Source organism: Strix aluco, chromosome 19 (genome assembly GCF_031877795.1).
Source record: "Strix aluco isolate bStrAlu1 chromosome 19, bStrAlu1.hap1, whole genome shotgun sequence".
Lineage (NCBI taxonomy): Eukaryota > Metazoa > Chordata > Aves > Strigiformes > Strigidae > Strix > Strix aluco.
The window spans coordinates 9296069-9320556 of NC_133949.1; the positions used below are offsets into that span (position 1 = coordinate 9296069).

The window sequence follows — 24488 nt, forward strand, 5'->3', positions numbered from 1 at the left end:
GCCGGGATGGGGCCGCGGGCGGGCGGGGCGCTGCGGGCAGCCCTGGCGCTGGGGCTGCTGGCGGCGGCGCAGCCCGGCCCGGCCGCGGGCCAGCGGCGGCAGGCGGAGGTAGGACCGGCCCCGGGGCACGGGGGGGCCGGGCCGGGCCGGGCGGGAGCTGCCAACCGCCGTCGTGCGCCCGGCCGTCGGGGGGTGCGTGCTCGGGTGTGCCCCTGCCATGGGCGTGGGGGTGCTATGGGGGGGGGGGGGATGTGTGCCTGCTATAGGGGTGTGTGTGCTATAGGGGGGTGTGTGCCCCTGCTATAGGGGTGTGCATGCTATAGGGGTGTGTGTGCCATAGGTGTATGCCCCTGCCATGGGCGTGGGGGTGCTATGGGGGGGTGTGTGTGTGTGCCTGCTATAGGGGTGTGTGCTATAGGGGTGTGTGTGCTATAGGGGTGTGCCCCTGCTATAGGGGTGTGCGTGCTATAGGGGTGTGTGCGCTATAGGTGTATGCCCCTGCCATAGGTGTGTGTGTGCCATAGGTGTGTGCCCCTGCCATAGGTGTGTGTGTGCCATAGGTGTATGCCCCTGCCATAGGTGTGTGTGTGCCATAGGTGTGTGCCCCTGCCATAGGTGTGTGTGTGCCATAGGTGTGTGCCCCTGCCATAGGCGTGTGCCTGCTATAGGGGTGTGTGTACTATAGATGTGTGCCCCTGCTATAGGTGTGTGCCTGTGCCATAGGTGTGTGTGTGCTATAGGTGTGTGTGTGCCCCTGCTATAGGTGTGTGCGTGCTATAGTTGTGTGTGTGTGCCATAGGTGTGTGCCCCTGCTATAGGTCTGTGTGTGCTATAGGTGTGTGGCCCTGCCATAGGTGTGTGCGTGCTATAGGGGTGTGCGTACTATAGATGTGTGCCCCTGCCGTAGGTGTGTACCCCTACTATAGGTGTGTGCCTGTGCCATAGGTGTGTGCCCCTGCTATAGGTGTGCCCCTGCCATAGGTGTGTGCATGTCCCCGAGGTCTGTTCACACCACAGGTGGGTGCCCACGAGTGCCTGACAGACATGCATCCCCACCCCAGCTGTGTGCCCTGGGTGCCCCGCGCGTGTCCGTAGCACACGGGTGTGCCCGCGGATGGTGAGGGTGAGCCCCGTGTGCCGCAGGTGTGTGTGTGCCAGCCACGGCTTTGTGCCCGTGTGGTGTGTCCGTGCCCGAGGGGTGTGTGTGCAGGGATCCATCCCCCTGCCCTGCTGGGGATGGGCCCGTGCTATGGGATGGCGTTTGGGGTGCCGAGGTGTGTGCCTGCTGCGTGTGGAGCTGTGTCCTGGGGGTGACGTACGTCTGCAAACCCCCTCCCATAGAGCTCTGACAACAACAGGCCTTGCACTAGGAAACCTTCCCATCTCCAGCAAAAGCCAGTCTTCCCCCTGCCCTGCCTCTCACCAGGGCTGTCCCCATCACCTCGGTTTGGATTTCTCCTGCTTGTCCCCGTATCACTGTCACACCATCCCGCCATCCATTCCTGTTTGTTTTGGGAGGATGAGGTATGAGATTTGGCTGGTGAACAAAGGTCAATGTTGGGGATTTTTTTTCTTCTTTAGGCACCAATCCAGTGTACGTTTGCACAGATGCTTGATTTTAAAACCCCAGCAAGTCCTGGTGGATCAGTTGGGATTTTTCACATACTCTAAGATGAAAAGTGCACATAAATGCTGAGAGGCTGGTTTTAATATACGGGCTTCTTATGCTGGGAGATGCTGTTTTGAAGAGGTGATTTATATGTGCGCTTGTCCCAGTGGCTGGCCCCTCATGCCACCTGGAGAAAAATAAGTCTGCAAAATTCTTAATGCTTAGAAAATCAATAATTTAAAATTCACTTTAAAAAGAAAACCAGCTCACTGGGGGCGAGAGCTTTAAAAGATCCAGTCTGCCTTTTGATTCCTCACTGGCAACTTCTGATGAATTTTCCCTTGAAGTCTCAGAGCAGGTCCCAGGATCGTGGCAGATCCCAGGCGATGGGTGCTGGGCAAGAGACTTTCCTGTCTCCCTGTCTCAGTTTCCCCAGCACGCTGTGCTGGCCAGGGGCTTTGGGACAATATACACAATGGAAATGTATAGAGTCTGGGGTAAGAAAGCTTGTCTAAATAAACTGAGCAGTTAATTTTGCTTTTAAGAGGAAGCTGAAATTCTCACATAACATCAAATAGTTCTAGTTACTTGTGGCTTTCAGACCACTGCCAGGCTTTGCTTCTAAAGCTTTTTTTATTGCTTTTAAAATAGCCAAAGTTAGCAACAATGGGTTGTGTAAACTTCGATGCAAAAGTCTGAGAAAATGTCCAGTTGTGTTATTTTCCTGACTTGTGCCCTTGTTTTCACTGCATTTGTATCAATTGCAGCTACAGAAAAAAAGAAGAAAAGTTTGGAAATTTAATTTGAAACATTTGTACATTAAATCATCTTATTATCTGCAGGCTCCAGATAGGAGAACGTCTGATGCTAGATAGCACGTAGCTTGGCAGATCTGGTTTCTGGCTGGGCTGTGCTCAGGACAGCGGTTGGGTGTGTGGTAATGCCCGAGTCTCCCTGATCCCGGAGGAGTTGTGTAAAATGTGTGGCACAGACCTCACCCCGTGAGCAAGAAGTGAAGAGCATGGCAGAGCGCTGGTGGTGCCAAGGACAAAGGACAATGAAGTCCCTGTAGTGATTTGTGTGAGAAGACACAGATCTGTTGTGATAGGAAGAAAAATTGGGTAGAAATTTGAGAAAAGCTGGGAATGGAAGTGGAGAGCAAGACTAAAGGAGCGAGGCATTCTCTTTCTGGATTTTTTTTTTATGTTTTTTTTTTTCCTATCCTGCTCTCCTTCTCCCTCTCTTGCAGTGGCACATGGCCTCTGACTTTTCCCCTCAGCAACCCAAGGGCTCACATTTAGCGTAGGCTTTGAGCTGTATTTGTGCTAAGAAATGCTCCAGTGCCTGGGTGAGCTCCTTCACGCTGTGTGCAGCCGGTTGGGATGCTGGAGCTGAGCGCAGCCTGACCGAAGTGAGGGTCTCAGCATGTGGTAGAGCTCGGGGGTCAGCTGGGACCCCCGCATGTTCCCGGAGCACCCGCACAGTTGCCCTCTGATTGAAATAAGAGGAAGAAAACCTTCCTGGGAGAAATTCCTGCTGTTCAGCCTCAACAGGGCAATTCAAGGAGTGGGGGAGAGGAGGAGGGATTACTCAGGTGCTGTCACCCCTGCGAGGCACCGCTGGGCCCTGCGTGGCCGGGGAGAGCGTGTGAAACCTGTGAGATCATGGCTCTGAGCCGCTGCCGATAGCGCGGATGTGGCGAGCAGTTCCAAGGCACCCGGCGGTTCCCCGGTGTGATTAACAGCCCCGTGAGTCACCGCAGCGTACAGAGCCCCGCTTTCTTCCCCGCTCTCCCCCCGAACAATCCCCACTTGTTATGGCAAATAACACCCGCCAGGCAAGGGGCCGGCGGCTGCTGGGAGCGGGCACGTCGCCTTCCCCCCCGGTTCCCATCCTGATGGAAGGCGAAGACCAAGCATCTTGTTTCCTTTCTCTTCTCTCCTTAGACATGAAAGCACAACCAGTCTGCGTGACCAAACTGGTTTGTCAGCTGCTCTGGTATTCGCAGGGGAAGGTTTGGCCAAGCCCAGTGTTTTCCCCTGTTTTCCCCAAGCGCTTTGGGTCGCATTTGGGTTGCTTCGGTGGTGCCGGAGCTGCGGCTGAGTGGTGCAGCCTGGTGCTACCCAGGGCGTGGGGTGCCTGGGGTGCCGGGGCAAAGCTGCGAGCTGGTTTCAAATGCAGGAGTGAATTGTAGTAATTTCTGATGAGATATTCCTGTGTTTAACACACAAGCAAGCAGAGCGATCTGCCGGCCCCGCAGGCAGGTAACACCAAGCCCAGTGCATTTCATGGTGGTTTTTTCCTTTCGAGTGATGCAATATTTATTGTTCCTGTCCCGTAGCATCCCTCCTGTCCAGACAGATGGGAAGGCAGGGAGCTAGCTCTGGTTCAGCATCCTGAAGATCTGGGTTACTGAAACCAGGAGGGGTTTTAGTTAGACCTGCTGCAGTCCTGGCCTGCTGCCTCTCTTCTCAGCTCAAGATTGAGTGTGAAGAGTAAAGGAGCCTAAAAGATGCTGGGCGTGGTATTTCCCCAGCTCCACATCTTCAGTGGCAAGTAGGTAATTTCCAGCTAAAGTAGATTTTCAAGAGGGGTAAGTGGGAGAGGAGATTCCTTCAGGACCTGATTAGGCACAGCGGGGGAGCATCACAGCAACCAGACAGGGCTTGGGTTTTTAACCAACCTCTGTCATTAACATACAGAATTAGCTGGTGTGTTTGGTGTCTTTTCAGCAGGAGGACAACCAAGCTCTGTACTTGCTGATCTCCCTTCTTGCGTGTCTCTGTGTGTCTATATATATAATATTTATGTAGATACTTATACACACACTTAAACAAAAGACGCACAGGGAGTCTGCGTAAGGGTTTGTAACTGCAGGCAGGAATGCAGCTTGGAAGAGAGAAAAGAAATGAATGTTTTTAAATGCCTTGATGTGTTCTGAAGGGAGTTTACAGGCAGGCAGTGACCTGACGGACAGGAGGAGCTGCCGCTCCTTCTGCAGTCGTGCCAAAATGAGCTCATCCCAGAGGTCAGTTCTCCTGTCTGTGCTGCAGGGGGAAGCTGAGGCTGAAAAGCAGGAACCGCACCTTCCCCTGTGTCTGTCTGGGTGGTGAAATGATGCAGGATGGAGCCTGGGGCTGCTGGGCACCAGGGCCAAGGACCCACCTGGGCTGGCTTGCGAGGCTGCTGTCGTCTCATGATTAAAAACAAAAGACCTTGCAGGTGCAGCTTGTGGCCAGCATTCTCTGTAACTGTGTCACGAAATGCCTGCCCACCCTTCAGCAAGACGCGATCGCTTCCCTCCGCTGCCGGGGGCTGGAGAGGAGAGATGGGGTTTGTATCCAGGCTGAGCAGAAGGGACCACGGTCAACGGGAGCCCAACGTAAGGCTTCTCTGATACTTAACTGGTGGAAAGGTGCCAGAAGCTGAGTGTCTGGATAGGAGGGCAGGCAGGCCCAGAGGCTGCTGTCTCTGCACTCTTGTCATCCCAGTTTCCAGGGAGGGAGGTCTAATTGTATTTGCTGTTGGCTGTCTTCCACCTGGGATGCCTGTGGTCAAGGGCAAGGTGTTTCCTTGGCTTTAGCTCTCAACACAGATGATTTCCAGGGTTGTGACCAGCTCCCCATCAGAGCCCTGAGATGGGAAGGTCCCCTCTGTCTTCCCCAAATTCTTCTCCCACTGTCCCTGCTGTAACTCTGAAGGCTTTTCTGCCCCAGCGCTGACTCCTGGGCAGCCAGATCTTTCCTCTTCTCCCTCCCTCCTGTGGAGGGGGAGCCTGGGCATATTTCATATTAATGCTCAGCTGTTGGTTTCCTGCTGTTTTTCTCTTCCCATTGTATGGAAAAGAGCATTTCCCCATCTGGGGCAGGAGGGAGGGGGTTTTCCCAGCACGGCCAGGCTTTGCATTGCAGCTTCTGGAGAGGTTTAATGGGTTCATGGCGGCTTCCACCCAGCCGTACCAGAGCCTGGCCAGTCTCTGGGGGTGTGCAGGGCACAGGCAGTGCTGGAGGGGGTCTTGAGTGCTGGTTTGGGCACAGGATGCTGTGGCATGTGACTCTTGGGTTCCTGAAAAGTCTCTGGTCCGGGGGAATTTGTATACTCTGCTGTCTGATAAATAGCATGCACAGTGGAGGATCAGCACATCTCTCTCCTGGAGCTCTGTGTTTCCAGGAGTAGCATCACCTGGTGCTCACAATAACTGCGTCTAGAAAATGTAATAAAACTTCTCCTCGTGGTTTTGCAGCCTGAGAGCTGGGGCCTGCGTGTGAGAACCTCAACATGACACGAGCCACAAACTACAGGGAAACTGCCTCTTTGGTTGGACTTGCAAAGCTCAAGGAGATCTGGACAGGAATATTAAAGCCAGTGGCCTGTGTACATTTTGGTGTCGTTTAAGAGCAGCTGCTGTGATAGTCATTGCTTTTTTGCCATGCACCCTGACTTGTCCAGATGGGGTTTCAAGTCTTCATGAGATCATGCTGGGGGAAAAACATTTTCATGCTTTAAGAATGGGATTGCATTAGGTTACAGGAGAGGAAACAACTTCAAGTTGTTATGTTTTAGATGCTGAGTGAAAGCAAAATTGTGGTAGAAAAGGTTTAGACTGTGCCGTGCTTTTGAGGCCCAGGACTTTCTGTCTGGGTGCTTTGTAGCTCACATTTATCTGCAGTGATGTAACCGCTGGGGATTATCACCCTGCATCCATATATGTGTCACTGGCAATTTTCTAATTCTGGAGGAGAACATTATAAAAACACAACTGAGGAAGAGGGCCAGACACCTTCTCCTCTCCAGACTTTCTCAGGGCTACCAACCCTCCCTGCTGCCCCGTCCCTGGGAGGCTCCCTTGTCCCTGTGTCCTCCCCTGCATGAGCATCCTGTCGCTGCTGTATTTTGCCTCCCGGTACCCATGTAAAGGGGAGTTATTCCTGTATGGCTGGAGAGATGGCACGTCCAGGCTATACGGTCCATCCCCGGGCAGAGGTGTTGTGGCTTCTCCTGGCAAACAAGCCGCTGCTTTCGCCTGCCAGCATGATGCTTGCTCATGCCTGATTTATCCTGACTCACTGGGACTGGGTGCACGGTGTCTGGGTGACTCTGGCCACGCTTGGGCTTTTACTGATGCTGCTACAAGATGCTGCTACCTCTGGCCAAGGCAGGCAGGCTGGTAAAGCTGTTCAGAGGGAAACACGGCCAAATTTTTTGACTGGGGCTGAATGAAGAGCATGTCCTGGCAGGAGGCTGTGCTGGTTCTCCCTGCGCTGCATCCGGAGTGGGATCCTCCAGGTAGAAGGGGTGTAAAGGAGGAGAACAGCTGCAGCCCTGGAGGAGATGAGGTCTGGGAAGGAGGTAGGGAGGGCTTCCAAAGGGTGAGCAACAGGCAGAGAGCACGTGGAAGGTGCCTGCGGTGCCCGCAGGGAGGTGGTGGGTGCGGAGGATGACGTGTTTGGGGATGAAATGAAGATGACTGTTAAGGGCAAGCAGAGGGTTTGAGCAGGAGGAGGAGAGGGAGAGGCCCTGGTGCACCCTGGGGCTGCCATTTCCAGAAACCATTCCCACTCCCCACCAGATAACCAGCTGCCCACACCCAGGAGAGATGCTGCTGCTTCTGCGGGGGCATGGCAGGGGATTGAATCACCCGCCGGAGGTGGACGGTCAGAAATAACATTGAGTGCAGGTTAACACCAACCCCCTTCTTCTCCCTGCCCTCTTGCCCATCGGTAACCCCAGATGAGCAGGGGGGGAAGAGGCTTTACAAGCAGAAGGCTCTGCAGCAGGCAGCAGCAGAGCTGTCCCGGGGCAGCCCGCAGCATTCCTGGTGCTCAGCCCACCTCTCCTTTGGGATGCGGGAGAGGAAGCAGCCACTTTCACTTTTTATTCCTCATTACTTTAACTCCAATTCTGTTGCACTAACAGGATGCTGGGCAGCTTGTTTGTCTGCTGCAGACATCCCCGGCGGCGGGGAAGGCGGGTGTGGAGCATTCCTGCGACCGCGGCTTTTAACTTCTCCAAAAGCTGGGCTCATGGGCTGGGCAGAGGGAAGCCGTTTATTTTCTTTAATGTGCAGTTTATGTGACAATCTCCGTCCATGTAAATGGCCGATAAGAGAATAATGGTTTGGCAGAGCAGATTGCTCACGGAGTGTCTCCACTTTGCAGCAGCACATCCTGCGTGGGGATGGGGGGAGGCTGCAGTCTGACCTCATCTCACCCCACCCTACTGGTGTCCACAGCACTTTAGCCTTTATTTTAATTATTGCCTTGATCCATGCGAGGTGATTAGAGTGGGTTTGGTAGCCTCTGGCTGCGGATGATATGGCAGCAGGGTTTTTTGATCTGTTGATAGCAATGTTTCATCCTACGCCTCCATCGGATCGTGGCCAAAAACTCAAGAGCCATCAAAAATGATGGGCTTAGTCAAGGTTTTCCCAAGTCCCGAAATGCAAACATGCAGATTAGCTCAGCTTGGCACCTTCAGGAGGTGTGGCTGCTTGGCTGCTTGCAGAGATCTCAGGAAAAAAATAACTGGGAATTTCTGCACAGCCCTGGGTTTGCTGCCCTGTGTCCCATCACATCTCCCTTTTCCACGCCCCACCCCAAGCCAACGTGTGCGAATGCCTGCCCATGCTCTGAGCTGCGCCTCTCCTGTGTCTCTTCTTGCAGCTGTTCCTGGAGAAATATGGCTACTTCAGCGAGCTGGGGGCTGGCACGCACAGCCGCGAGGAGTTCAGGGAGGCAGTGAGGTACGAGCCTTTTATCTAAAACCACAGCAGAAATGCAGCAACTCCGGCTAAGTGGGAGCTGTTGGTGCTCAGGGGGTCTTTTTGCAGCTAGGGAGGGGTCTTTTTGCAGCCGGGGGCTCTCTCTCGCACGGTCCGATGATAAAGCACAACTGGTCCTTTTTGGAAACACCAGCCCATGCCCAGCTCCCGCAGCTGGATGCTGGCTGCTGGCAGCCCGGCGCCTCGCTGCGCTGCTTTATTTGCCTTTTATGGCCTGGTGCTCCCTTTACAATAATATCTGCGGCGAGGCCGAGGTTGGGGACGGCTGGGAGATGTCAGGGGGCCAAGCTGACAGCCTCCACTCAGACTTCTCCTAATGAGATCACATTGGCTCTGGGAGCATCCCTGGCCTGACCCTGTGCAAAGTCAAGTGCAGAGTCAAACATCTGGGGATAAAAACTGGGAAAGGCATTTTTCAGGCTACTTTTGCCCTGCTAGGAGATGGCTTGCTGCTCAGTTGTGGTTGCAGAGGCAAATCCTTCTTGTTTTATCACCTGGGTGCATTCCTGACAGTGGGGCATGGAGCTCACTGGGTGAAAGCCCTGGCTCAGTTCAAACACCACACGCAAACATAACCGGAGCCCCCGGGAGGGGCTGGGTGTGGGTGCTGATGTCTCCCTTTCTTTTCCAGGGACTTCCAGCGGGTGGCCCACCTCCCGCTCAGCGGGGTTCTGGATGCCCCCACGCTCCGTCAGATGGCTTTGCCGCGGTGCGGGACGAGCGACGGGGAGAGCCGCGCTGCTGGGGCACGCCAGGCATCTGCCACCCGGCGCCGCAGGCGCACCACGCAGCACGGTGAGCACTGATGCTGGGCTTCCCGGTGGGGTTTGGGTTTCTGGGGTGTTGGCAGTCCAACTCTTCCATCCTGTAACTGGACTCCTGGAGATGCTGCTGTGGATGGGAGGTGCCGGCACAGCGTCCATCCCAGGGCCCCCTTGGGCTTTGCGCCACTTTATTTTTAGTTATTCTGTATGGCTTGATGTCAGCAATGGTTAGAGAGCTGCAACTCCCACTTGTGGGGAAATTCAGCTGTCTGGGGTGGTTTTACTGCTGTGGAGGGAGCCATGACATCTCCCAAGGCTCCATGGTGGCATGACCTGGAGGGCAAGGGCTGACACACAGTGAAGTTATCTCCAGGCTTTGCTGAGCTTTGAGACTTCTACTATGTGTTACTCACCCAGCAGTAACCACAAAACCTGCTGGTGTTGGTCTGCCTGGCCAGAGGGAGTCATTTCACACACGTTAAGGTGTTTAACGCTGCTCCAAGCAACCTCTCTTGCTCCTGTGTGTTCAGGATTGGGCCTTTTGGCTCTCATGAGCTGCCTTCTGGGCTTGTGGATGAGTAACTGGATTCCTAGAGAGCAAGAGGGCTGGGGCCAGCTGCGCTTAGGACATGGGAAAAATGAAGACGAGATTAAGAAAGGGCTCTGTGCCTTGTCAGGCTGTCTCTGCATCTGGCAGGGCTGGTGATGGACGGCCCCAGGAGACAGCCCGGTCATCCCCCTCCCACCTCTGATTTTTCTCCCAAAACCCTGACACGAAGCATCACCCCTGCAGGCGCCGTCCCGGGCAGAGGGTCTGCCATGCCCCAGGCAGGAAGGCAGTGAGGCAGAGCTGCGAAGGGATGTGGCAGGAGATGGGCAAACAGAAGCAGCCTGTGCCCTGTGGCTCATGGGGCTCCCTTTTGGGGGTTGTGGCCATGGGTGGGTGGCAAGAGATGCCCAGCGGCTCCGAGCCCAGACAGGGAAGAGCCTGTGTGACACCGGTTATTGCTCGGGTAGTCTGGTGCCAGCAGATCCCCTGTGGCAGCAAACTGGGGTGCAGCCGGCAGCAGCACCAGCAGGCAGCGGGGATGGGAGCAGCACCATAGCTGCCCGAAGGCTGGAGGGGAGGGAGGGGGTGCCCGCACGGCTGGCGGCACCAGCCAGGAAGGCCGGAGGCTTTGTGCTAAGTTGGCTGTTTATCCTACTTGAAGCAGGAAGCTGCTGAAGCCAAGCCAGCAAAGTGCTTTGTTATCCACCCCTCTCCCAGCAGGAGCTTGGCCAGGCAGCCGCTGTGTCCATCATCCCCCCAGCTTCGGGCAACGCTCACAGCTCAGCGCATGGGCAAAAGCCAGTGCTGGCTGAGCTTTGGCTCCCAACCCAGTTAGCCCGGCAGTGGTGGCCATCGTGGGGCTGAGGAGGGCATCCATCCCTCCCACTGCTCCCGGGGCTGGTCCCAGCCCAGCAGTGGAGATCAGGTCCCTGCGTGGGACAGGGTCTGGTGCATCCACCCCTCTCTGCGCCTCTAAACAAAGCCTCCCCTCTGCAGTCGAAGCCCAAGGCTTTCTGCTCTGCGGGAAGGTTTGGGGACAGGTCCTGTTTGGGAATCGGGGTCTGCAGTGGAGGGTGTTGGGACGAGGACTTCCTTCTAGCTGCCCTGCTGGGTTTCACCAGGCGCTGGAGCTGACCAGGAGCTCTGCTGACCAGCAGCTCCTCCGCCAGATGGTGCATCCAGCAGCCGGCATCGTGGATTTCCCCTCAGAGAACTCCCTGCCTCTGATTGTCCCGGGCTCAACGGCTGCATGCAGTGCCCAGCCCTCCTCTTCCCAAGAGCCAGCCCTGCTCACTGGAGCATCCATCCTCCTCCGCTGGAGATGCTCTGGCTGGAGCCTCCTGCCCCTGCCTGCTGGTGGGAGATGCTCTGCCCCGGTGGAAGGAAGGATGGGATACTGGGGCTTTATCTTAGGCCTGCAGCCATCCAGGCAGGTATTTAGCCTTTGCCTCAGGGGGTTTGTCCTGGCTGGTGGAAAGCACAGCCGTGTCCCTTTTGAGTTGGAGGCCATCATTTCACTGATGAGCAGGGGGAACCGATTCTGCCCCCAGGAGCACAACCAACTGGCCTGGAGCCTCCGCTGCTGTGGGCTGCTCAGAAACAGGGGAGTAGGAAGCAGAGCTGGGATGGGATGTCTGCCAGGTTTGCTGAGAGGCTTGGCTCAGACCCACAGCAGCGAGCCCCAGCGTGCTGCCGGCTCTGTTCCCCCTCTTTCCCAGAACATCTGGAGCAAGCGCAGTCACTGGAGGTCTGTCGCTGCTCCCACGCCCCAGAACCAGCTCTAACACCTGCATTTCCCCAGCATGGCCCCACGGCTTCTTTCCCACTCCCAGACGCCCCCAGCTAGATGTAATTGCAGGGCCCCAGGGTCCCCACAGCTGCCAAGGGGTGCTGGAGGAGGAGGAGGGGGCTGTGATGCTGCAGGAACACACATCTTTGCACTCCTGCGTGGTGGGAGGAGGGTGGGGAGCTTAGGGGAATCTCATGGTCTTCATGGTTGTCACCATCTGCCCTGGTGGCATCAGGGCTCTGTTTTCCCTGAAAGAGCTTTTAAGGAAGCCAGAGGCAGTAAGATTCTCTGTGCTGGTAAGATGATGCTTTTAAAATTAATGGTGAGCAGTCGTTTATTCCCGCTGGGCTTTCAGGCAACAACTTCTGCAGGTAGAAATGGTCAGGATGCCCTTAAAAATGGTGAAAAGACAGCCCTGCCACTGGGGATCTGGCCTCCTTTTCCTTGCCTTGGCTCATCCGCTGTGTTCAAATTACAGGTACAGGGGAAAAAGAAAAGGGATCCCCTACAAAACCAGACTCAGGGAGGGAGTTCAGGGGAAGCAGGGAGGAGTCCCCTCTCACCAAGGGAGCTTTGGGTGCTGGGGAGCCCCAGCCCTGCACACACACCTCCCGTGGCCCCCTTGTTTTTGTGTCCCTGCAGCATCCAGACTTGTTGCAGAAGGTGCAGAGGTACCACAGGGACTGACCGCAGGGACCAGCCGCAGGGCTCTGCTGCAGTTCCCACTGGTAGAAACAGGCACTTTCCCTCCCGCCTGTGCTCGCTGGCCAGCTCAGTGAAACCTTGGATGTCTCTGGGGTCTCTGGGTGTGTGGAGGAGATCAGCATCTGCTGTTATGGCAGCTGGTACCATTCCTTCCTGGCGATGTATTTCAAGTCCAGCTGTTCTCTTGAGGGTCGGCTCTTTTTTTCCCCTCTGGCTGGTGCCCAGCTCTTGGTAAATCTGCCTTAACTGGGCTGCAATCCTGCATCCCCATCCCGGCAGTTCCGCTGTGCCCCCAAGGTGCTGCCGAGAGCCCTTACCCCTCCTTTTGCCTTTGGCCCACTTGTTTTCAGAGGTGGCTTTGCCTTCTCTTCCTGAAAGCCAGTTCTTGGGCTGCATCTTCTTCTGGACATGAAACTGGCATCAGACAGGAGACCTACAGGTCAGGGACCCATGATGGATTTGGCCCTGGAAAGCATGACAAGGCAAGGGGGTGTTCAAACTGGGTGCCCCAGCTTCTCAGACAAGTTTTGGCCCCTCTCTTAGGGTTTGGTTGCAGCTCCAGCCTTGAAAATCTCTGAGTGGAATCTAGTGGTGGCACCTTCAGAGGGATTTCATGGGTCTAATCCTGCTGCTGGTTCAGGGTGCCAAGGCTGCTGGTGGGACACCTGTGTTGACTTTGAGCTTTGGCTTGGGAAAGCCATGGCATTTCACAGCACTGGGAAGCTTTTCTCCACCCAGGCAGCTCGTGGGTGGAAGAAACAAGTCCAAGTCCCCATCCTCATGCTGATTTTGCCCCTCTTGCAGGTGGGAGGTGGTACAAGCGGCACCTGACCTACCGGGTGGTGAACTGGCCCCCCTACCTGCCGCAGCACGAGGTGCGCCTGGCTGTGAAAGCCGCCTTCGAGCTCTGGAGCAATGTGTCCTCGCTGGTGTTTTGGGAGGCGCGGGACGGGCTGGCTGACATCCGCCTGACCTTCTTCCATGGGGACCACAACGATGGACTCAACAACGCCTTCGATGGGCCAGGTGCTGGTCGCTTCCCCCTCGTAAGCTTCTCTTTTACAACGTGGGCTCTTCCCTGGCAGGGAGGAGGGCTGGGGCAGCGATAGGTTGGGGGTGATGGAGGCAAGGCTCTGCCCCAGCAGTCCCTCTAACCCGGTTTGCACCAGTTTGCTTTCTGATTTGAGGTTCTCACTCCCTACTCTGCAACTGAGGTCTGCCAGTGAGGCGACTGAGATACTCATTATAGGATCATGCTGATGGCCTTCAAGGAGCCCTCCCCACCCTGACAGCATCCTCCAAACCTGAGCTCTTTCCTTCCAGCTGACCCTTTCTGCTTATCTGCTATCAGACAAGTCCAGGTTTTCTCTTGTTGAGCCTTTGCCTGGCATGGGTCACTGCAGTGGCTTCAGGCCCTGGCCCAAGCCCAGCAAGAAACCAAACCCATAAACCACAGAGCAGACAAACCCCACCCCATGCTCAGGAGCAGAAGGCAGAACTGGTTTGGGGTGCACCTGCAGTGGGAAACAGTCATGGGAAGCTGCTGTTCTTTCTCAGGAGACCTCCCAAAGAGCTAAAATTGATGCATATTTAAGCAAACCAAACCTGCATGTGCCCCCCTGCCCCTCAGCTTGTGTCTGAGGTCCTCTCCTGCCCCGTGGTCCCTGATGGCTCTCGTGTCCACAGGAGGTGCCCTGGCTCATGCCTTCTTCCCCCGGCGCGGAGAAGCCCACTTCGACAGCGCCGAGCGCTGGTCCCTGCACAGTGGCAAAGGGCGCAACCTCTTCATCGTGGTGGCACACGAGGTCGGCCACACGCTGGGGCTGGAGCACTCCCCCGTCAAGAGTGCCCTGATGTCTCCCTACTACAAGAAGCTCAGCAAGGATTTTGTCCTCAGCTGGGATGACATCTTGGCTGTCCAGAACTTGTATGGTGAGCCTGGTTTCCCCGAGCGTCCCTCGGTTCCTCCAGGGCTGCTCCCTGGAATGGAGAGTGAGGAGCAGGGAGAGGAGCAGATGTCTGCAAGGGGAGAGGACTACGTGCAAGGGTCATGGTGGGGATGGGCCCCATCCCTTTGCAGTTGGGGAGGAAGATGTGTTAGAGCATGTGGGATGGGTACTAGATCCTCTAGGGCAGGGAAGTTTGGACTTGCTCCCTGCTTGTTTTCAACCAGGGAAACACTGGTGCCTGTTTTTTGGGGGTACCAAGGGGTCTCTACCACCACCCTATAGAGACAGGAACCAGACAGTGGGACAAGGAGTGTTTGGAGCCCTGGGATGGATCCCCAGCCCTGTGCTCACACACTGCTCTGAGGAAAGCTGTTTCCCTGCCCCTTCTCCACAACTCCCTGCCTTCTGCTCCATCCCAGGGAAGCCCTCCAAGGGCTCGGCCATCCAGCTCCCGGGAAAGGTCTTCACTCACTTCCAGGACTGGAGTGCAGACCTCTACGGCAGGGACCAGCAACAGAGGAGCCTCAGTGCCTATTACTGCCACTCCTTCTTCGATGCCATAACTGCTGGTGGGTGTTGGCGGGTGCAACCCTCTCCCACAACGTGTACCCCCACCCCTTGCCCCAGTGCTGCACCAGCCTGTTTCTGCTCTGATAAGCTCCAGTGCTGGGAAATGTGGGTTTGGCTGGTTCACGTGCTCCTGGGGCTGGTGGCATCACTGATGCACATCACTGCTGCAGAGCAGAGTTCATCTTGAGGACGCAGCAATGGCTTGCTGTGTTAGGAGGGGGGAAGACGTCCTAAAACTTGGGCCATGGCAAGGCTTATTCGCTGCAGGAACTCGACCATGAAAGATGAGCCTTGAGCGGGAGCTGTGGTCAGCTTTTATCCTCTCCAGGCTGGAGTGGAGGCAATGAATTATGGAAGCTGAGGGGGTGGCTGGAAAGGCAGAAGGGAGCCTCCAAGAGCCAAGCATCCATGAAGCACCATGGAGCTGCACGGGGAGGAGAGGAGCCGGGGAGCAGCGGCTGGGAGGTGGGATGAGGTTTCTCACCCGGGACCCCCTCACTCCTCCCTCTGCCCCACAGACGCAGATCACAACCTCTACATCTTCAAGGGCAGCCACTACTGGGTGGTGCCAGCAAGTGGCAATGCCAGCAACCCGCAGCCCCTGCAGACGCGCTGGCCCGGCCTCCCTGCTGGCATCGACGCCTGTGCCTGGTCCCAGCTCAGTGGCAAGTTTTACTTCTTCAAAGGTAGGTGAGGCACGGGCAGGAGAGCTCCCCTCAGGGCTGCTGCTGCTCTTGCCTGCTGGTCTGGCTGTCCGGGTGGCGCTGGAACACCTTCTCCTGCCCATGGCCCCTGTCCCCTCCCACTGGCCCCATCCTAGTGCAGAGCTGGGGCATCGCTGGGTCCCAGGTGTGCAAAAGCCCACAGGAGCCTTGGGCTTGGTGCCTGCCACAGATTAACCATATGGCCTTGGGCATATCACCCCGGCAGCCTGCGTCACCCCCCTTGTGCCTCAGTTTCCCCTTTAACGCATTCAGGAGAGCAGTGCTCACCTGTGTTTAAAAACAAAACCAGATGCCTCAAACCTTTTGGGGTCTCGGGGAGAAAACTCTCCCCAAAGACGTGTGGCCACAGGGGAGCTGAGATGAGTGTGGTGTTTTCATGGTACACATGGTTCCCTGTGTCGTGCCAGCGGCTGAGCTGCCACGGGGAGCTGAAATGCCATCTGCAAGCTGCCCGGCAGCACGCTGCAGCCAGACGGGTAGAGGAAGGTCAAATCAGGCAGCCTGGCTGCCAGGGTCAGCCCCAACTTTTAATGGAAACCAGTTGCCGGCTAATCAGAAAGGGGGCTTTGTTGCTGTGCTGGGTGAAAGCCAAAAGCCCCTCTCCCTCCCCAGCCCTCAGCCGTTCCCTCCCTCCCTGGGGCTGGGTCAGGCCGCGTCTTGCAAGCAAAAAGGGGCTTTTGTCTGCCTGCTTCGCAGGGACAGGGCTCTGCAGGGACACGACTCTGCGGGGACAGGGCTCTGCAGGGACAGCCAAGCGCTTGGCCCCGATTGCAATTCCTGCTGCTGCAGTCCTGGTCTGGCTTGTCCTGGTCGTGGAGGGGTCTGGGTCCATCTGTCCTGCCTGCCATGCAGGAACAGAGAGGAGCTTTGCAAGGAAGCAGCGTGGGCTAGCAGATGGTGTGGTGGCCTTGCTCTGTCCCTGGCAGTCCCTTTCAAGCCCCTGAGCTATTGTGCCTCAGTTTCCCCCCCCCCCAGCCTGATCTGTGGGGCAGCCTCACAGTGGTGCCTGTTGGGTCACCAGCAGGATGGATGTCACAGATGCCTGTCTCAGGCTGCAAGGCTGGCTCCATGGCTGAGTCCTTCCACATCTCCTGGAGCTGGTCCTGTGATGGACCCCACTGGGGCGGGCTCAAACCCCTCTCCCCTGCTCTCCCCAGGTGGCCGATGCTGGTGCTACACGGGCTCCACCTTGGCGGCAGGTTTTCCCCAGAAATGCAGCGCCCGTGGCCTCCCGCGGCACCCTGACACCGCACTCTACTTCCAGCAGCTCCGGCGCCTGGTCCTCTTCAAGGGACCCAAGTACTTCGTGGTGAGCGAGGAGACCCTCAGCTTGGAGCCCTACTACCCCCGCAGCCTGCGGGACTGGGAGGGCTTGCCCCCCGGCACGGCGGGCGCCCTCAACCATCGCGATGGCTTTGTCTACTTCTTTCGGGATGACCAGTACTGGCAGTTTGACCGGGCGAAACTGCAAGTGGTGGCCACTGGCAAATGGGCCACCCAGCTACCCTGGATGGGCTGCTGGGATGCAAATGGTGGGCAGGTCCTCTTCTGAGCAGAGCGTGCTGGGACAAAAAGGGGAGGCTGAACCCCACCTTGCTCACTGCTGCCTGGATCCTTCTTTGTTTTGACTCTGGATTCCTGTCTGGGAACGGTTGGGCAGGGACCAGCAGGTCGGGGCTGCCCGCGGACGGCGGGAGCACTGGGTCAGTGGAGCGATGCCCTGGCGCAGCGGGGATGCAGCCCAGGCAGTGCTGCTGCGGCCAGGGGGGCTGGAGGCTTTGGGAGACAATATTTTTTAAAAAAGACCACAAAAAAGGGTACAAAGCCATGGAGACTGCAAACACACCCATTTCTGTTGAAGTTCAGGCTATCGTTACATGTTTTTTTTCAAAGCGGGACTGGGGTTTGTTGATACTTTAGCTGTTATTTTCCCATGGTCAGGCAGAGAAGTGCCTCGCTGTTGCTTGGTCTGGGGCTTGGGTGGTTTTAAATAAGAGACTGAGAATATTTCCTGGTTAGACAAAAAGAAAAGAGACATTTGGACAAAAATACAGGTCTGTGTTGAGCTTTGACTCCACTGTGTGCACAGAGCCCCCTGCTCCTACCTCACCCCCTCCCTTGCCCCGGGGATGGAGGACAAGCCCATCCCCTGTAGGTGCTTTGCTGGCCTGCATTCACATCCCAGCTCTGATGAGGCCCCGATGCCGTGGGATTTTTGGGGAGAAAGCAGAGGGTTTTGGTGTAGGAGCCTCTTTGGGGTGAAGGGAAGGGGGAGGTACAGCTGAGCTGCTGACCATGCTGCTGTAAGATGGTGCTGTGCAGCTCGAGGGCAGCAGGAGCACTGCAGCTTGACTTTCTGATGGGTTTGGGATGGCTGGGGGGGTTCTCTGGTGTCTAATAAGGGTTGTGCTCACCTGGCAGCCTTTTGTGTGTACAGAACAAGTGTCTGTCCTCTGCTCTGTCTGCAAGTGAATGGATCAATGTATGTTTGAGTCCTGTGCCCCTCTGCTACAGTTGGAAAATTACTGGGGGAGGAGGGGAAGAGGAGAGGGTGAGCAGGACAGACAGACATGTCTGTGCATGCAGGCTCATGAGGACAACTCAGCTGCATATTCCTCATTCCTCTCCCAAAGCAGGCTCCCCACCTGGAAACGCCACTGGCTCCTGTGCACCGAGTCACCGGTCACGTCTGCAAAGGGTCATTGTCCCCCAGAGCCAGTGGGGGAGTGATGGGTCCCTGAGGCTTGAATTCAGTGGCAGCAAATGGCAGCTGTCAGTGCTGACCAGGACAGGGCTCAAGTTCCTTAAGATGGCCTCTGATTTGAGAGATCTGGGGATTTTCACCTGGCAGGGTGACAGGGCTGGTACTGCCTGAGGGCTTTTGGTGCTGCCAGGTGCCAGCTGGGACGTGGGTTTGGCAGGACAGAGGGCTAACACAAGCTGTTCTGTCCGTTCTCTGGGATATTTGTGAGGGAGCCCTGCCTGCACAGACACGGACACGGGGACTTCATCTGCTCATGCCTTAAAAATCTCAGGGGCCTTTCAATGTTGCCAAAGAGACAGAGCCACATCATTTTCTTTTTGAGTTGAATGATAATAAGGCGACATCGCTTGCAGGGAGTTCCGAGGCCTTGCAGACCTGACAGCAAGTAAAATGAACCTCTGGTTATGTGGCATTGGGATTTCTGCTTGTTTGCATGTCACGCTTTTGTATTTTTTTTAAAAGACGGTCTCCTGTTTTCTGAAAGGGCTGTATTTAAGATGCATGTGTGTGTTTGGGGCTGGAGTGGGTATTTGCTGAATTTGGCCTCAGCTTTCATCTTGCTGGATCAAATGGGGGGATGGATCCCACTGAAAACTCACTGATGGTGATGATGCTGATGGTGAAGAAAACATGGAAACTCTCTTCCCTGCTTCATCCCAAATTACTGAGGATTTCTCCATACCTTGGGATGTGATAGGTTTTTTTTCCCATCGTGAAGGATGAATTCATGCTGATGAGGGCCTTCCAACTCTCTACCTTTGTCCCAGCCCATTGGTGCGTGAAGGTGGGTCCTTGCCTCCCGTGGGACAGGGAGAACCCTGAAACAATTCCCTGCAGCTCCCGTTTGCTTTGCTCTGTGCTGCAACAGGCTGGGGTGTCCTACCTGTGCTGAGCAGGCAGCGTTTTGCCGGCAGCGGGAAGGACCCACCGGCGCAGGCAGTGTCACAGTGTTTGCAGAGATGGTCCTGCCTCTGTCCACGTTCATGTCTCCTGCCCGGAGCTGTGTCTCTCCAGCCCCCTTGGCTGCCACCAGCCATGGGATCTGCAGCATGATGGGGAGATTGGGGGGGTGATGGGGGGGATTGACGGGGTTGATGAGGGGCTCGATGGCATTGATGGAGGGATTGATGGGGAAGGCTGGCACTGGGAGAGGTCTTGCTGTCAAGAAATCTGCTCTGGGCTTCAAGAAGGGTCAGAAGAGCAGCGTGACTTCTGCTCCATGTACCACTTTTTGAAGATGGAAGGATTTATAGGTCCACCTGTACCCCAGGGGCACTCCACACCTGCCGCTCTACAGAGAAGCAGCAGATTGTTATCCCCTTTCACGTCTTTAGGAGAGAGCCAGGCATCCCTTCTGCCATGGGACTGGAGCCTGAGGATGGGACAACCTTGAATCCTCTCCTGGCTTTGTGTTTTCCTTTTCTTCCCTTGTTTGCTGCAGTGTGTTTCCTGGCGCTGTGTGCTGTCGGGGTGCCTTGGGGTCACAAGTGGTGCTGCCAGGGCTGGGGCTGGGCACGGTGTTGCTGGCAGAGAAGGGGTGACTGCACTGCATTGCCTGCACCCCACAAGCGTGGGGGGATCTGGGGGAGGTGGACTTGCACCCTGAGCCATGTGATTGGTCCCACTGAGTGCCCTGGCTGAAAATTCCGCGTCACAAGTGTCCTTTTCTCCTGATGAGCTCCCTGGCAGGGCATGCCAGGCGCCAACTCCTCAGGCCAGCCTGCCACGCATTCCCTAACCAGGGTGAATAGCTGGGATTCTTGCATTTCCTCCCCCAAAATGACACCAGCTGGACCATGATCTCCAGTGAGCATCAGCAGCTGGTTCCAGAGAGAGGACGGAGTCCCCTGACACAGCAAGAAGCCCCCCAAGCGCATGAGAGTCTCTGTTTCAGTCCCATGGTGTGAGCATGTCCCTAGTAGATTTGCTTTTTGTAGCAGTACCTGGGTGCTGCGGCAGCTCTGCAAGCCCTGGGTTAGGGAGGGAGTCTCTGACATTCCCAGCAGTGCCCACTCACCCATGTAGTTATTTTCTTAAAGCCCCAGCTCCTGGAGTCACGCCATCTGTGGAGGAGCTCGGCTTTTGACAAAGACCTTGCTATCATGGACAATTTGGGAAGAAGTTTGCAAGGGAGTGCAGCGCAGAGAAACCACAAAGGCAGGCATGCAAATAACCCCCCCCCTCATGCTTATTTTATTTTGTTTTTTTCAGAAAGAGATTTTGGGGAGAGGATTGATGGGTTTGTTCTGTGATTTGCAGGTGGAGCTACTGAATTTTCTTGGAGCTTGGGCTGAGCCCTGACACACTGCATGTTACAGGGCTTCCCATCTCCCACCAAAGGGTAGTACAAGCCCTCGGGCGAAGGGGGCTCCTGGGGGAGTGGAATCTTTGCGGGGGGACCTGCTCTGGCCCCCAACCTTCGGAGGTGAGAAGACCTGTCTGTTCCCTGCAGTGAGATCAAGGGATGAGCCCAGGTTCAAGTGTGGGGATTTACACCCAAGCATGAGCAGCCACTAGTGTTTTTACCAGATGAAACGCAATGATGAGAGTGAATGGTGGTGCTTGAGATCAGCACGGGGGTGTTTCCTTGGGAGCACACCCCGGGGGTGCAGCAGAGGAGGGAGGAGCTGGTGAACGGGGAGCCAGGGGTAGACCATGGGGGTTGCAGGGCTCCTCAGCTCTCAGACCTTGCTCTGCATCTTGGAAAGTGCAGAGCAAGCAATGGCAGTGGTGTCCCTGTTGCTACCCTCTACCTTTTGCAGCTCTTCAGCCTCTTCCTCCTCCTCCTCCTCTGGCTCTCTCCGCTGGGATGTTCCAGGTTGCACAGGAACCGTGTGGGATGGCTGAGCTCAGGAGTTTGGGAGCCCAACCACCATCTGGACCAGCTCTCTCCGAGGGATCCCTGCTCCAATCCCTACGGCTTTGGGAAGCCCTTGCCTCGGGGTTTGGCTTTCTGGCTCCCCGGTGCTGCTGTGCCCCAGGGTGGACGTGTGGAAGGCAGGAGGGATGTGGAGGGACCGGTCGAACATCACCCCCGTGGTGTGTTCAATGGTCCTCACACCAGCCCTGAGGTCAGCCTCTCCCCATCCCTCTGGGCACCCCACCCAGAGAGGAGGGAGCCCTGCTGGGAGGTCATCCATGCTGGGGCTGCCCTGCTCAGCTGGGCTTCTCCCCACAGTGTGTTTGGGTTTGCAACAGCATGCAGTGGCATCTCAGAGGAGTGTGAGCCTGTAAAATAGATGCAAAAATGTGGCTGCCTCAGGGCTATCAATTCAGGGGTAGTGAGCCCTGAAGATGCACCTTGTAGGGCCCCCAGGTCACCCCACGTGCAGTGGAGCTGGGTGCAGAGATGCTGGGGAGGGGACAATCCCCCCTCTTTTGGGGTTGTGAGCAACTTGGGATGCTGAAGAGCTGCTCACTAACCCCTCCTGCCCCGGAGCCAAGGACCTCGGGGAAAACTCACCCCCGAGGCAGCCGGGGAAGAAGGAGCAGGGCTGCCAGCGGAGGAGCAGGCACTGAAGGGTTAACGGGGAGTGTTTGCAGCCCGTCCCTTGTCACCAAGGAGAAGGGAACAGCACTTGGGAAGAAAACAAAACACCCACTGCCCAGGAGGGTGATTTCCTTTCCCCATACTGCATTGCAACCCTGGACCCCAGAAGGGCTCCCGGCACCGGGTGAACGGTGTCACCATCCTGGTGGCAGAGAGCAAGTGGCACAGGGTGAGTGTGGCTGCTGGGGAGGTGGGCTGGGGGCACGGCTCGGGGCAGCTCCCCATGTCCCCACCACCCATGTCCCCACCACCCATGTCCCCATCACCCCTTTCCCTCGATCTCCTCCCAGTCTTATGGCAAAATGTGGGGGACAATGGGCACCGCGGCACGGAGCATCCGCCCCTACCAGTCCAGCGAGCAGTACCTCTACGCCATGAAGGAGGACTTGGCAGAGTGGCTGAAGGAGCTGTACAACCTGGACATCGAGGTGGGCACCTTTGTGGAGGTGCTGGAGACGGGGGCCGTGCTCTGCTCCCACGCCAACAACGTCACACATGTGGCCGGGGAGTTTGCCCGCGCCTGCCCCAGCGTGGCCCGCCACCTCCGCCTGCCCACCGCCGGCGTCACCTGCAACCTCATGGCACAGCCAGGCACCTTCCAGGCTAGGGACAACATCTCCAACTTCATCCAGTGGTGCAGGAAGGAGATGGATATTAAAGGTAAGATGCCAGGCTCCAACTGCCCCGTGTCCCTGTGTGCAATCCCCCTCCAGCTGCTCCTGGCATCACCCTGGGTTTCCATGTGTCCCCCAAGCCAGTGTCACCCCGGCACTGGGCAGCACCATGGACATGCATCCCTGAGCTGGGATTTCTTGCACAAGCTCCTCTGGGTTCGGCGGCAGCTTTGCAGGGTGCTGGCACACGGTGGACGCGTTTGCTTGGGTGCAAATATGCACTGGAGGGGTGGAGATAGAAAGCTGCAGGGTGGCCCTGCCAGGCACGGCCTGATCCCGGCTGCAAGGACATCAGGAGTGGTCCTGGCTCTGAGCCAAGGGTCTGACACCCTGTTCCCACCACCAGTGACTGCCCGGGAAGGGTATGGGCATGGAGTGACACGTCCTCAGCGCAGCCAGCCACTGGGTTTTGTGGCTTTGGGGTGCCATGGAACATCTGTAGTGCCTTTGCATGGAGATGCCCAAGGGGAAGGTTCTTCCTCCATTAATTTATCCCAACTCTTGTTGGACCCAGCCATATTCCTAGTAGGATGGCTCCTGGGAAAAATATTCCTTCGGGTGGCTTTTGACTCCACCTGTGCCCCCCGTCCCCTTCATCCCCCTCCCCACGTGCCTGCCCTGGCTCAGCCCACCCTTGCCCTGCCCCAGACGTTCTGATGTTCGAGACGGAGGACCTGGTGCTGAGGAAGAACGAGAAGAACTTTGTGCTGTGCCTGCTGGAGCTGGCACGCCGCGCTGCCCGCTTCGGCATGCGGGCCCCGACCCTCGTGCAGATGGAGGAGGAGATCGAGGAGGAGCTCCGCCAGGAGCTGGACCCGCCGCCTGCAGACACCCCCCTGCCCCGGCCCCCCAGGAAACCACGGGACCTCCACAACCTTGACCAGATGGTACAGAGGGGCATGGAGTGGGATGGGGATGGGGATGGGGATGGGGATGGGGATGGGGATGACCTTTCTCAGGAGCACTGGTGGGGACCCATCCCTGCTGCCCACAGGTCCAGCACCTGGTGAGCCGCTGTACCTGCCCCATCCAGTTCCCCATGATCAAGATATCTGAAGGAAAATATCGCGTGGGTGACTCTGACACCCTCATCTTTGTCCGGGTGAGTTTGCTTTGCCCCCTGCTTTTGTGGCAGAGGCACGAGGAATCCTGCTCTGCTCCCATGAAGCTTCTTCCATAATCCCTCCCCCGAATGGGGCCAATGTGGCATTTTTGACTGTTACCCCCAAAGCAGGGCACCAGGGAAGCTCGACCCTGCAGTACATGTTTGTAGGGATGTAACATCCATGTGTACGGGACAAAACCTGCCATCCCACGCCAAGCCAGAGGCAGGTTTTACCCAGCAATGGGAACACTGGGATGCTCTGTCCCTGCCTGGAGCCGTCCCTAAGCTTGGCCTGCCCGAAGGGCTCAGCACATGACAGTGGAGAGGGTTTTCCAAAAGGCTCCCCACTCTCCTTGGGGTGATGAAACATGCCTGTCAGGGTGGCAGCAGGAGCTGAAACCCTCCCTGCCTCTGTGGCACTGAGCTGGGGATGAAGCTGTCCTTTGGGAGGCCTGGTGGCACTTGGGGCAAGCCCACAGCTCTCAAAGCCAGGCTAAGCGTGCCACCCCCAGGCTGCTTAAAAAGAGGTGGGGATCCCACGGGTGCATGGCACGCACCTCTCCGGGCCTCACGGCACACGGCATCCTGCGCAGATCCTGCGGGAGCACGTCATGGTGCGGGTCGGGGGCGGCTGGGACACGCTGGAGCACTACCTGGACAAGCACGACCCATGCCGCTGCACCTCGCTCTGTGAGTCCCCGTGTCCCCAAACCCCATGGCTCTGCCCCTGGGCTGGAGTGAGGGGGGGGGGTCCATCATGGGTTTCGCTGCTTCTGGGGCCATTTGCAGGAGCGGGAGGCTTCGTCAGTGCAATGCCTCGTTGCTTTGCTGGGGAATGTCTGGTTTTGGGGACTTTCTTTGGCTTTGGTGGCCACTAGAGGTCACGGCAGACTTTTGGATGGAGTCAGACCCCAAAAACCCCTTTGCAAGGAGAACAGGTTTACACCAGCATC

At 56.8% G+C, this 24488-nt stretch overlaps 1 protein-coding gene across 1 annotated transcript; it reads left to right on the forward strand.

The window, feature by feature from the left end:
• Positions 1–18848, forward strand: MMP28 (matrix metallopeptidase 28). The gene is made up of 8 exons (XM_074844934.1): positions 1–108; positions 8272–8351; positions 9022–9185; positions 13003–13224; positions 13885–14130; positions 14567–14716; positions 15236–15403; positions 16600–18848. The coding sequence occupies exons 1-8, from the start codon at positions 7–9 to the stop codon at positions 16992–16994; spliced, it is 1527 nt and encodes a 508-aa protein (XP_074701035.1). The 5' UTR covers positions 1–6; the 3' UTR covers positions 16995–18848.
• The last annotated feature ends 5640 nt before the right edge of the window (positions 18849–24488 follow it).